The sequence below is a fragment of the Palaemon carinicauda genome, chromosome 2 (assembly GCF_036898095.1).
Source record: "Palaemon carinicauda isolate YSFRI2023 chromosome 2, ASM3689809v2, whole genome shotgun sequence".
Lineage (NCBI taxonomy): Eukaryota > Metazoa > Arthropoda > Malacostraca > Decapoda > Palaemonidae > Palaemon > Palaemon carinicauda.
The window spans coordinates 97,956,426-97,969,965 of NC_090726.1; the positions used below are offsets into that span (position 1 = coordinate 97,956,426).

At 40.4% G+C, this 13,540-nt stretch overlaps 1 protein-coding gene across 4 annotated transcripts in view; it reads left to right on the top strand.

The window, feature by feature from the left end:
• The window catches only part of Pitslre (cyclin dependent kinase 11B pitslre), a 769,596-nt gene that overhangs the window by 265,419 nt on the left and 490,637 nt on the right, over positions 1-13,540 (top strand). For all 4 annotated transcript variants that reach the window (XM_068357118.1, XM_068357131.1, XM_068357124.1 and 1 more), the window contains exons 5-6: positions 1,574-1,765; positions 2,068-2,295. In XM_068357118.1, the coding sequence (XP_068213219.1) occupies positions 1,574-1,765; positions 2,068-2,295 (420 nt within the window). The remainder of the gene's footprint in view (positions 1-1,573; positions 1,766-2,067; positions 2,296-13,540) is intronic.

The following is a 13,540-nucleotide window of genomic DNA, read 5'->3' on the forward strand; positions in this document are numbered from 1 at the left end:
TATTCATGTAAGAACAAACTACAAATTTTTAAAGTAATTTGTATTTTTCCTAGCTATGCAAGCCTAAGTTATTTATTTATATTCCCCACCTCATCCACCCCGCAAGTCTTAACCAAGTCTGAGGTGGGGAATGAGCTGTAGGCTCCTACGTGCCTGTCCAGCACAAGTGGGAACATGGGGCAACCATACAGTGTTGCCTGTCCCATAGGATTTCCTTAATTTTGATCATAGCAAAACATCAATAGAGTTTAACTCATATACAGCAAATGACTTGGTTTTGTATACCTAGGAAAAATACAAAAAACTAGAAAAAATTGTAGTATTGGGTAAAAAAACAGTTTGGGAGATGATAAGTTACATGTAAGGAATCACTCAATTGTTGGAAAGAAATTAAGAAAAACTATATAAAAGGTAAATAATAGGAAAAATAAAATATTTTTAGATCAGTAACAATGATGAATTAGATCTGTCATGCATAAACTATGAGGAGAGACATGTCATTCTGTTGAATATAAAAACATTTGTAGCAAGTTTGAGCTTCTGAAGGTCCACTGTTTCAACTGCCACATTAGGAAGATCTTTATACCACCTATCATAACTAGAATAAAATGTTTACACTACTGTGTAGTATTGAGCGTAATAATGGAAAAGGTAAAACTGTTTGAATAAACTGCATTCCTAGTATCAAATACAGGATGGCACAGTCTGGGAAGATTGGAATACAAAGGATGGTCAGAATTATGAAAATCATATGCAACCTGCATAAAGATTAAACTGAATAAGGTGCCAGAGATTAACAACCTGATCAGGAATAAGAAATTCAATAGATGGTAAGTTTTTGTCCAACAAATTACGATGAGTCAGCAGTAGAAAACCAGACAGGAAATCAGTACTTGAAAGAAGATAGAATGGAAGAATTAAAACAGGTCCTTCGAATAATTCACTGAAAGGCTTAAAAGAATTTCTCAATAAGTCAGTGTTTTGTGCAGTTGAAGAAGAAACATTTCTCAGAAGTAAAATTGCTATCAAGAATCCCACTTAGAATTTTAAAGGAATTGGTAATGAAGGTATATTAACAATGCAAAGATCTGGATGTTGAGGAGACACTGTACTCATTCTACTTACAATCATACTTTTAGTTTTGTTAGGATTCAAGTTCATGCCCCATAATTTTCCCAATGCACTAATTTAGGTAGATCAGTATTAAAGGATTGAACAACCCCAGGTCTACAGTAGATTCAGAAAATAGAGCTGATGCAAAGAGAGTAGCATAATTTGCATATGCAAGTATAATTTACATGTCTTAGCTATGGGGTATAGTTGGCTATTCCTTTGAGTCATTGTTGTCTTTCCTTACTTATCTGGAGATCAGATCCCCTGTCAGTTCATTTTGTTGATACTGTTACATAATTTATTTTAATTACAGGATAATATTTAATTGCTTGAGTTTCCCAGAGTTTTGGACCATTTGTTAATATCCTATTTACTACTCATTTTAGCTTATAAAAAGGTAATCCTTGATTTGATTTATACATGGAAAGTACTGAATGTTTTTTTTTTTGCCAACATTTAGATAAGCAAAAGGAGCTATCTCAACGAGAGGCAGAGTCACGCCGACAGAGAAGGGAAGAAGAAAGACGGGAAGAACTGCTTGTACGGCATCGAGGGGAACCCTCTTTCAAGCACAGTCGTACACATTCACCTGTTGATGTGCAACCACAAAAGAAAAGAAAGCACCACCATCAAGACTCTTATGCTTCATTGGGTAAGTATTGGGTGATAATGACTTTAGTATTTCTAAGGTCTCCCATATGGTTTATGGATATAAAGGTTATGTTGTAGCTACGATATCAATGATTTTTCTCTTAAATATGCCTTATAAGGTACAGTATTTCAAAAGTTATTCTAAAACATCTACTTGTACTAGAGTGTATTTATTTTCACCATGGGATGTTAATAAACGCTTATAAAAGTGCATGTTTTATTATTTTTCATTTTTGTTTCTTAGATTGTTGATTACTATTCAAGTGTAAAGGTAGTAATGTTATCTCATATTAAACCCCACAGAAAATGTAGATGAGGTTACAATTCTAAGTGAAGAGGAAGAGGGTGAATATGAAGAAGTAGCTGAGGAGGAAGAAGAAAAGAAAGTAACCAAGGATAAGAGGTCTGATGATGACTCAAAGAAAAAGAAAAAGAAAAGAGATGAGTCTTTATCAAATGACAAAGATGCTGATAACTCGGATCAATCAGATTCTGCTCGCACAGAATCATCAGACAGCGAATCAGATTCAGGTATGTCATTTCTATTTCAATAATTGTTGTATTTTAATTTTAAATGATTTTTTAGCTATTTTTTACTTACTTTTAGGGTCCATGGAGAATTTGTTATACATAACAGCCATACCAGGAATTGGAAATACTAATTTTGAGCGACTCAGATGTTTTTCCTTTGTATTTTTTTGTATAATTAAAACTAATTAGTTTTTTTTTTTTTTTTACTTTTGATACATTTTGCCAGTAACCAGTTTTGCATTAATTAAAAATTACATAAGGCCTGTGATTAGGCAGTAATTTAGCATATTGATATTTGTTATGGTACAAAAGCAATTGACGTCAAAATGTGATTGGGTAAAATAACTATTTCAAATTGATTTGTTTCTTTGTGTAGAATAAGAGGGAAAGAACGAGTGTGTTTCCTTGTTCAATCTTTGATTCAGTCTACATTCATCATACACAAACGGTAGTGTAATTTACTGTACAATGGATTGTATCACGGTGTTAGTATTGTTTACTTCAAGGGCGACTGATTCTCCAGCCAGAGTATATTTCTTCATTTGCCATTTCTAGGCCAAAGAGTAGACTATTCCAAAGTGCCAGTGTTGCTTTGCTTAGCAAGCAAGGTTGAACTATTCCTCATGTCATAAGTTGCCATTATTCTGGTATTCTAGTCTTTTAAGTTGTCATCAAGTTTGGAACTGTACACTAGCTCCATATATCTCTGCATTTTTCCACTATAGATGTACAAGAGTGATTTTGTCTTTTGTTTATATCTTGTATGTTTGCTAAAATGCTTGTTATAGAGGTCACAGAATAAATATTCAAGTTAGTGGAGTATACAAGTAGAGAGGGAACTGATGCGAAAGGATGAAGTGTATAAAAATTAAAGTAAAAAATAAAAAAGTTTAAAGAAAATTATAATGGAATAAGGGGGCAAGTACTTTGAAAGGAAGTGCTATCATATGGTTAATTAGTTTATATGAAAAGTTAGTATTTTTGTAACAATAGCCTGCCTTGCTTGAAAGATACCTTGATAGCTATTTAGTTGGAAGAATAAGGGCTAATGTCTCATGAAGGAGACAGATATAGGTCCAGTTGGTGCATGTATTCCAAGGAAACTCCTGGTAGAGGTAAGCCTATTAGGGTGTTTAGATGTGTTATCATGCAGTGAGTATAAATTGATAAAAGGTTTATATTCAGTAGACTAAAGATCATAACCCCAAGTACTCCTTTTTAAACAGTCCTTCAAATTCCAATTCTTGTATGTGTCATAAAGAAAAGATGACCAAAAAGGAGGAGCATCAAGTAATCCTTTATTACTCTGATGAACTTTCCCTCTACACCTATTAGTCTCAAGAAGAAAACATTTAGGCATATGTGATTCATGACTCCTAGATGAAATTGGGTGAAAGTGGCCTAAGGCTTAAACATTCCTGCCCTAAGGATGGCTATTGGCTCCATATTATGTATGAATGCCTTAGATGTGGAGGTAATATGATTCTTGTTGGCTCTGGAGTTTTATTGTGTTTGGTTTTCCTCTAAAACATATCAAGGTCTTGGAAGTGACGTACTGTATATAAACCAGATGATTTTCATGGAGACTATCCCCACTTGACTCGTTGGAATAGCCTTAAAACGGAGCTCAAGATCTTGTCGTCGCGAGGTAAAGTTTCACAGCCCACACTGGGCTCCGTAGTGAGTACTCTTCTGATGTTGAAAGTTAGGCTGGGATCAATTTAGTAGTTGATTGGCATGTGTTCACCACAGTCATGAATAAAGGAAAAGACTATTTGAGACCCTGGTTAAGGTTTGTTGTTGACCTTCTGGAGGGTGTGGCTATAGCAGTTGCTCATGGTTTTGGAAAGATGGAAGTGGGGGTACTCCCACAGTCTCTTCCAGTAGAAAGGCAATCTTGCAATACAGTAAGTGAATCCAGGTTCAGCAAGCTCAAAATCCATTTCTGCTGCAGTCAGATGTGAGGGATGAAGATTTTATGGATGTTCCTTGCAACTTTGTGTGAAAGATCAAACAAGAAGATTGAAATTACAATATACACCTCTAATTTGCTTTGGTCCAAGAGCATTGGATCCATGCCTAGCTGTTAGATCCTGTTTGAGGTAGCATTAATGAGGCAATGGCGCCAAGGGCATTGGCAAAGAATTCCACTATCTTGGATCTCCTCAACTTGTTAAGCGTTGCCCAAGCAATATGTTCACCACGATCTACTCGGTACCGCCTTCAGCGGGTTATTACGTTCATTACTTTAAAGGCCTGTTTCAAGTTGTCAGTCCCGTAATAATATGTTTATTTGTATAGTAATTATAGGAACACCACTTGGCAACACTCAGCATGTGTAAGCTGTAAATGAAAACTTTTATGATATCGGGCAACTTTTTTTGGAAGGTCGCATAATGTTAGACATCTGGTATTATCTGGTTTCCTTTAAGCACGCTTTAGGTGTTTATACAGAGAAGGTAATTTGTTTTGCTTCTTTCACAATGAGTAACCTAAATATGAGGCATATTTCTTTCGATGAAATAAATGAAACAATAGATGAGGAGTCTGACAATGATAAAGAATAATAATGCATATGTGTGTAATTTTTCATTCCGTATTATGTAGCCTTTTGTAATCAAATAATAGTAGTATTGATTGTTTTTTATTCCATTATTTGACTATAATGTCTACATTTAGCTATAAATGAGAATTATAAGCATAAACATTAATACTGTATTAACTTTGGAAAAGTATCATCAGTGAAAACACCACTAACTGCAAAAAAAGCATGACAGTACGTTAGCAGCAGGACGTGGGGGGGGGGGGGGGGTGTTTGTTTACAGGTTAAATGCCAAAGGCCTCTGAAAATGTCAAAATTGAGGAGCCATACCGACTGCAGGATCTAATGCCCTCTGCCGAGGGACTCTGCATTGATGTTGCAGGAACTGAATACGAACCTTGGCATGATAGTTACTGTATTTTGTATTCTATCCAAATGAAGGTATTTCCAGTCATGTAGCAAAGGTTCACTGAATGGGTGCCTTTCTGGTTCATCAGTCTGCTGTGATAATCATTTTATCAAATAGCATCCAAAAATTTCAACCTTCCAGGAATATTTCAATTACTTGGAAACAGAAGAAAAGGGATTGCAACTCTTACCATTTTGCTGTAACCTTGCCTTTAATTTTTAACTACCTGTATAGACTTTAAACATGCAGGTTTGACTTAAGGCCTCCAAAGTATGGTTGAAGAAGGCTGTGAAGAAAATTACTTGATTGCCCAAGACAAGTGGAATTCCCTTTTTTCAGGGTTTACTACCTTTTCATCTGAGGATATTTGTTTACATATTCACTGTCAGGGATGCTATTTTCTAGTCCTCTAAAGTTGGATTTAGTGAGATTCAAGTCTTGAACCTGCTGAAGGGAATGAGCTTTTCCAGGGAGACCATATACAGTGAACCCTCGCTACTTCGCGGTTCGACCATCGCGGATTCACCACTTCGCGGGTTTTTTCCATAACCCATATATATATACATATCGCGGATTTTCCGGAAATTTTGAAAATACCGCGAAATCTGAAGACCCCCAAATACGATATTTCGTTACCTGTAATTTCATTAATACTGTAATTAGTAATATCTGCTCTTACTGATTGTTCATTGCATTACATATGATATATAATTCAGCACAGAAAGAAATAAAACATGAAAAGAGAATGTGATCATACGATAATACAGTACTGTATACAGTACGTAGTAAAATTAAATCGAACATGAAACGCAAATCAGATGCAGTCATACCATATTAGAATGGTGTAAGGCTGCTGATGGCTACTACTGTACTACAAATGTAATGGATGTGCATCTTTTCCATGATTCTTTTGTATGTATACGTACGTAGTACTGCATCCAATAATATTCTTTTTTAAATATTAAACTTAGCCGGTGAATATATAATAGCTGACGTCTCCGACGGCTCGACAGATTCCAAAAACTCGCGAGCGATCGCCGTGAAGGTTGCGGGTGTGACCACCAGCGCCGACTATCGGCCAGATACCGCATATACTTGTAAACATCTCCAGTTCTTCTCTGTCGGTCTTGTCGACAAGTTGGTTCCACTCGCTTTATGACCTCGAGTTTTCTACCGAATTGGTGAAGTACTGTACTTGGTTTTGGTTTTGGTTTTATTGCTTTCGCCGTGTTGGATTATTCAATACTATCTTCAAAAGAAATGCTTTTGAAAGGAGAGGAAAAGTGTTTTGCCCTTGCTTTTTTTTTTATCTCTGGTTTTTCCATAGAGTAAAGATGGCCGACCCTTCCCTCAGTGTACGGAAGTGTGTTTAAGGCTTTTAGTAATTATTTTATCACGTTATAAATTATTGTTGATATTTATAGATTTTCCTCTATATATTTTATATCTCACCCGTCTTTATTAGGCCTCTTCGATTAGCTTTCCATTTATACTAAACATCAAGATAAATTTTATGTTTTGTTTATATGCGGCCTTTACCTATTCCTTGTAGGCGGTCCTAACTTGGAAAACGAAGTTAAACAACGTTGAGCCCATTCAACTTTTATTTTTGTTAAGTTTAAATCAATTGCTCTGTAAGAGTTTTGAAATGAATATTTTTTAGAAAATATTTTAAGAAATATATTCTTTGAATAGTCTTCGTGCTGTTTTTTTTTTTCAAAGATGAACTAACGTTTGGTTTATTTATGCTACGCAGTTTGCGCTCTATCGTTACGCTAGAGAAAGAGAGAATCACGGTTTCACTTTGCAGAAAGAGTAAATCGATTTTGACGTTTTGTTCATTCTTCTTTCAAACTGAAGTGTTTTAGATACTAATTTAAAGGAACTTGTTAATTTTCAATTTCTTAGTCCTTTCAGTTTTTTCCTTTGGTCAAATAACCTGTTTATTGATGAAGGGTGAGTGGGCAATTCTCTTGTGTGTGACAAGAGAGAAAGAGAGAGACGGAGAGAGAGAGAGAAAGAGAGAACGATCCGATCTTTATTCTCGTCCCAAGTCTCTGTACAAGGAGTTTGGGAGCGAGTAACGTTGTTCTCGATTCAGTTTTTTACTCTCGTCCCAAGTCTCTGTACGGGGAGAGAGGATAAAACGTTTTTAGTTTTTATTCTCGTCCCAAGGCACTGTACGGTGAGAGATTGAAAACGTAGTCTTTAGTGAACTAGTGTATAGTCTCCTCCCCAGTCACTGATCCTTTTTAACTTTATATATTTCCGTTTTATTCGATATATATGTATATGTTTATTGATTTTTGCATGTGTGTTTCATTTTGTACTAATGTGCTTACATTATACGACTCATTTCGCAATTATAACCTTTTGATGTAAGGGAGAATTGCGTGCTTCAGGTAGAAATAAGTTTTATTCATGCCTAATGTGAAATTATTGAAAAATACGATATCAGTGAAGTAAGTGCAAAAAACATGTTCTGTGTTGCGGAGGGTTCGTTTGTTCGTGCTTGTCGCTCCCCTAGTCCGAGACCTCTTTCAGGCTCCCCTGCACCAGGGAGAAGTAATGTCGTAGGACTTAAGGGGACGAGAGGCTTTAACCAATGTACAGACGTTCCCTCTTTGGTATCGGACGTTTCTCGTCAAGATCGCCCTTACCATAAGACGGGTGAGACTGTGTTTCCCTCGTCATCCGAAGACTTTTCGCAAAAGAAACCTTGGCGCAAGGTTTCTAGACCCTTGAAGCGAAAGTCAGTCCCTTCAGGACAGGTCCAGCGTCCTGGCTGTGGCCATTGGGACAGCTCTGACCCTTTGCAGTCGTCGGAAGACTGTTCGCCTATTAAACGCAAGCGTAACACGGTGTCCGAGGGTCGCGGTAAAGGCAATGTTTTGCCAACACAGACGTTACCGTCGTCTCGGCCCGTTCCGACTCCCGTTGATCCTAAATGGGTTGTCCTGCAGGACATGCAGACTAAGCTTGCCTCCCTTATGGAGAAGTATGACGTTGAGCAGGTTCACGATGAACCTTCGCTTTCGAGTCGCCGTTACGCTAAACGAGACTCTGGCCGTCAGCCGCCCAAACGAGCATTTACTCGTCCGTTTGACGTTAGTGTTGACGTTTCTTGTACTTTGAAACGTCATGTCAGTAGTTTTTCACGTCAGTCACGTGACATGGGTCCTCCCTCGCTGCAGTCTCGTGTTGACTTTCAGCCGCTGCCGCAGTCTCGTGTTGACGTTCAGCCGCTGCCGCAGTCTCGTGTTGACGTTCAGCCGCTGCCGCCGCAGCCCCGACCGGACGTTCGCCGACCGGCTCAGTTGCCTCGACTTGACGTTGAGCGTCAATCACCGCAGTCGAAGGTTGTTTTGCCTGCTCAGTCTATGCAGTCAAGGCAGTTCCGACGTGACGTCGAGCGTCAATCAACTTCAGTTGTTGTTGTTGGTCAGTCACAAGGATTTCAGTCCTTTCAGCAGCGGCGTGACGGCGCTTCCTCTACTGCTACTGCTGCTCCTTTGCTTGTTGACATTGCTTGTCAAGCGTTGCCGCCGCGGCAGGTCTCTCCTTTTCATGAGACTCGGCAATTGTCGGACGAGGTTCCTTCAGATGAGGAAGTTGCTGATCCTCCTCCTACTGATATTCCTTTGGGGACTTTGTCAGACGGAGAGGAGCCTAAAGCTGCTCAGCCCTCTATGGACTTTAAAAAAATCATGCTGATTTTTAAGGATCTTTGTCCGGACCATTTTGTAACTGCTGCTCCTCGTTCGCCTTCGTCAGAGTTTACGCTAGGCCTAGCTACTTCGAAGCCGTCGTTTTCTAAGCTAGTGCTCTCTCGCTCTTCTAAGAGAGCTTTACGTTTGCTAGGCGACTGGTTGATCACCAGGAGGAGTTTGGGGGAGACAGCCTTTGCTTTCCCTCCTTTTAAACTGGCTTCTAGAGCGAGCGTCTGGTATGACACGGGAGAAGTTCTCGGCTTGGGAGTTCCTGCCTCTGCCCAGGGAGACTGCTCAAGCCTCATAGACTCTCCCCGTCGCCTGGCCATGAGACGCTCCAAGATTTTATGGTCGGCTTCAGAGCTAGACCATCTCCTGTTAGGAGTTTTTCGAGCGTTTGAAGTTTTTATTTGTTGGATTGGTCCCTGGGAGCCTTAAGTAAGAAGGTCTCTCCAGCTGTCAGTGTATTGCTGTACAATTATATCATGCATGAACAAGGCTATCAGGGATGGCTCCAATGATCTGACAGCCACGTTCACAGCAGGAACAAGGCTATCAGGGATGGCTCCAATGATCTGGCAGCCACGTTCACTGCAGGAGTACTTAAGATGTAAAGAGAATGTGATCATACGATAATACAGTACTGTATACAGTACGTAGTAAAATTAAATCGAACATGAAATGCAAATCAGATGCAGTCATACCATATTAGAATGGTGTAAGGCTGCTGATGGCTACTACTGTACTACAAATGTAATGGATGTGCATCTTTTCCATGATTCTTTTGTATGTATACGTACGTAGTACTGCATCCAATAATATTCTTTTTTAAATATTAAACTTAGCCGGTGAATATATAATAGCTGACGTCTCCGACGGCTCGACAGATTCCAAAAACTCGCGAGCGATCGCCGTGAAGGTTGCGGGTGTGACCACCAGCGCTGACTATCGGCCAGATACCGCATATACTTGTAAACATCTCCAGTTCTTCTCTGTCGGTCTTGTCGACAAGTTGGTTCCACTCGCTTTATGACCTCGAGTTTTCTACCGAATTGGTGAAGTACTTGGTTTTGGTTTTATTGCTTTCGCCGTGTTGGATTTTTCAATACTATCTTCAAAAGAAATGCTTTTGAAAGGAGAGGAAAAGTGTTTTGCCCTTGCTTTTTTTTTATCTCTGGTTTTTCCATAGAGTAAAGATGGCCGACCCTTCCCTCAGTGTACGGAAGTGTGTTTAAGGCTTTTAGTAATTATTTTATCACGTTATAAATTATTGTTGATATTTATAGATTTTCCTCTATATATTTTATATCTCACCCGTCTTTATTAGGCCTCTTCGATTAGCTTTCCATTTATACTAAACATCAAGATAAATTTTATGTTTTGTTTATATGCGGCCTTTACCTATTCCTTGTAGGCGGTCCTAACTTGGAAAACGAAGTTAAACAACGTTGAGCCAATTCAACTTTTATTTTTGTTAAGTTTAAATCAATTGCTCTGTAAGAGTTTTGAAATGAATATTTTTTAGAAAATATTTTAAGAAATATATTCTTTGAATAGTCTTCGTGCTGTTTTTTTTTTTCAAAGATGAACTAACGTTTGGTTTATTTATGCTACGCAGTTTGCGCTCTATCGTTACGCTAGAGAAAGAGAGAATCACGGTTTCACTTTGCAGAAAGAGTAAATCGATTTTGACGTTTTGTTCATTCTTCTTTCAAACTGAAGTGTTTTAGATACTAATTTAAAGGAACTTGTTAATTTTCAATTTCTTAGTCCTTTCAGTTTTTTCCTTTGGTCAAATAACCTGTTTATTGATGAAGGGTGAGTGGGCAATTCTCTTGTGTGTGACAAGAGAGAGAGAGAGAGACGGAGAGAGAGAGAGAAAGAGAGAACGATCCGATCTTTATTCTCGTCCCAAGTCTCTGTACAAGGAGTTTGGGAGCGAGTAACGTTGTTCTCGATTCAGTTTTTTACTCTCGTCCCAAGTCTCTGTACGGGGAGAGAGGATAAAACGTTTTTAGTTTTTATTCTCGTCCCAAGGCACTGTACGGTGAGAGATTGAAAACGTAGTCTTTAGTGAACTAGTGTATAGTCTCCTCCCCAGTCACTGATCCTTTTTAACTTTATATATTTCCGTTTTATTCGATATATATGTATATGTTTATTGATTTTTGCATGTGTGTTTCATTTTGTACTAATGTGCTTACATTATACGACTCATTTCGCAATTATAACCTTTTGATGTAAGGGAGAATTGCGTGCTTCAGGTAGAAATCAGTTTTATTCATGCCTAATGTGAAATTATTGAAAAATACGATATCAGTGAAGTAAGTGCAAAAAACATGTTCTGTGTTGCGGAGGGTTCGTTTGTTCGTGCTTGTCGCTCCCCTAGTCCGAGACCTCTTTCAGGCTCCCCTGCACCAGGGAGAAGTAATGTCGTAGGACTTAAGGGGACGAGAGGCTTTAACCAACGTACAGACGTTCCCTCTTTGGTATCGGATGTTTCTTGTCAAGATCGCCCTTACCATAAGACGGGTGAGACTGTGTTCTCCTCGTCATCCGAAGACTTTTCGCAAAAGAAACCTTGGCGCAAGGTTTCTAGACCCTTGAAGCGAAAGTCAGTCCCTTCAGGACAGGTCCAGCGTCCTGGCTGTGGCCATTGGGACAGCTCTGACCCTTTGCAGTCGTCGGAAGACTGTTCGCCTATTAAACGCAAGCGTAACACGGTGTCCGAGGGTCGCGGTAAAGGCAATGTTTTGCCAACACAGACGTTACCGTCGTCTCGGCCCGTTCCGACTCCCGTTGATCCTAAATGGGTTGTCCTGCAGGACATGCAGACTAAGCTTGCCTCCCTTATGGAGAAGTATGACGTTGAGCAGGTTCACGATGAACCTTCGCTTTCGAGTCGCCGTTACGCTAAACGAGACTCTGGCCGTCAGCCGCCCAAACGAGCATTTACTCGTCCGTTTGACGTTAGTGTTGACGTTTCTTGTACTTTGAAACGTCATGTCAGTAGTTTTTCACGTCAGTCACGTGACATGGGTCCTCCCTCGCTGCAGTCTCGTGTTGACTTTCAGCCGCTGCCGCAGTCTCGTGTTGACGTTCAGCCGCTGCCGCAGTCTCGTGTTGACGTTCAGCCGCTGCCGCCGCAGCCCCGACCGGACGTTCGCCGACCGGCTCAGTTGCCTCGACTTGACGTTGAGCGTCAATCACCGCAGTCGAAGGTTGTTTTGCCTGCTCAGTCTATGCAGTCAAGGCAGTTCCGACGTGACGTCGAGCGTCAATCAACTTCAGTTGTTGTTGTTGGTCAGTCACAAGGATTTCAGTCCTTTCAGCAGCGGCGTGACGGCGCTTCCTCTACTGCTACTGCTGCTCCTTTGCTTGTTGACATTGCTTGTCAAGCGTTGCCGCCGCGGCAGGTCTCTCCTTTTCATGAGACTCGGCAATTGTCGGACGAGGTTCCTTCAGATGAGGAAGTTGCTGATCCTCCTCCTACTGATATTCCTTTGGGGACTTTGTCAGACGGAGAGGAGCCTAAAGCTGCTCAGCCCTCTATGGACTTTAAAAAAATCATGCTGATTTTTAAGGATCTTTGTCCGGACCATTTTGTAACTGCTGCTCCTCGTTCGCCTTCGTCAGAGTTTACGCTAGGCCTAGCTACTTCGAAGCCGTCGTTTTCTAAGCTAGTGCTCTCTCGCTCTTCTAAGAGAGCTTTACGTTTGCTAGGCGACTGGTTGATCACCAGGAGGAGTTTGGGGGAGACAGCCTTTGCTTTCCCTCCTTTTAAACTGGCTTCTAGAGCGAGCGTCTGGTATGACACGGGAGAAGTTCTCGGCTTGGGAGTTCCTGCCTCTGCCCAGGGAGACTTCTCAAGCCTCATAGACTCTCCCCGTCGCCTGGCCATGAGACGCTCCAAGATTTTATGGTCGGCTTCAGAGCTAGACCATCTCCTGTTAGGAGTTTTTCGAGCGTTTGAAGTTTTTATTTGTTGGATTGGTCCCTGGGAGCCTTAAGTAAGAAGGTCTCTCCAGCTGTCAGTGTATTGCTGTACAATTATGTCATGCATGAACAAGGCTATCAGGGATGGCTCCAATGATCTGACAGCCACGTTCACTGCAGGAACAAGGCTATCAGGGATGGCTCCAATGATCTGGCAGCCACGTTCACTGCAGGAGTACTTAAGATGTAAGTGCGCTCAATGTGTTCATTGTCAAGACAAACTTCACGATGAAGACTACCAAATCTGTCTTGGCAGCAGTAAGGGAAGGCGACTGGATGGTCTCTCTCGATCTTCAGGATGCATACTTCCACATCCCGATTCATCCAAACTTTCAACAACATCTGAGGTTTGTGGACGGGAAAGTAATGTACCAATGTCGAGCACTGTACTTCGGCCTCATTCCTGCTCCTCTTGTTTTTACAAGGCCCTTGCAAAATGTAGCAAGCTTTCTACATTTTTTGAGGATTCAGAGCCTCCCTTTATTTTGACGACTGGCTAATCAGGGCGTCGTCATTATATCGCTGTCTGGAGAGCCTCTAATGGACATTAGACCTAACCAAGGAGCTAGGTCTCATAGTGAACGTAGA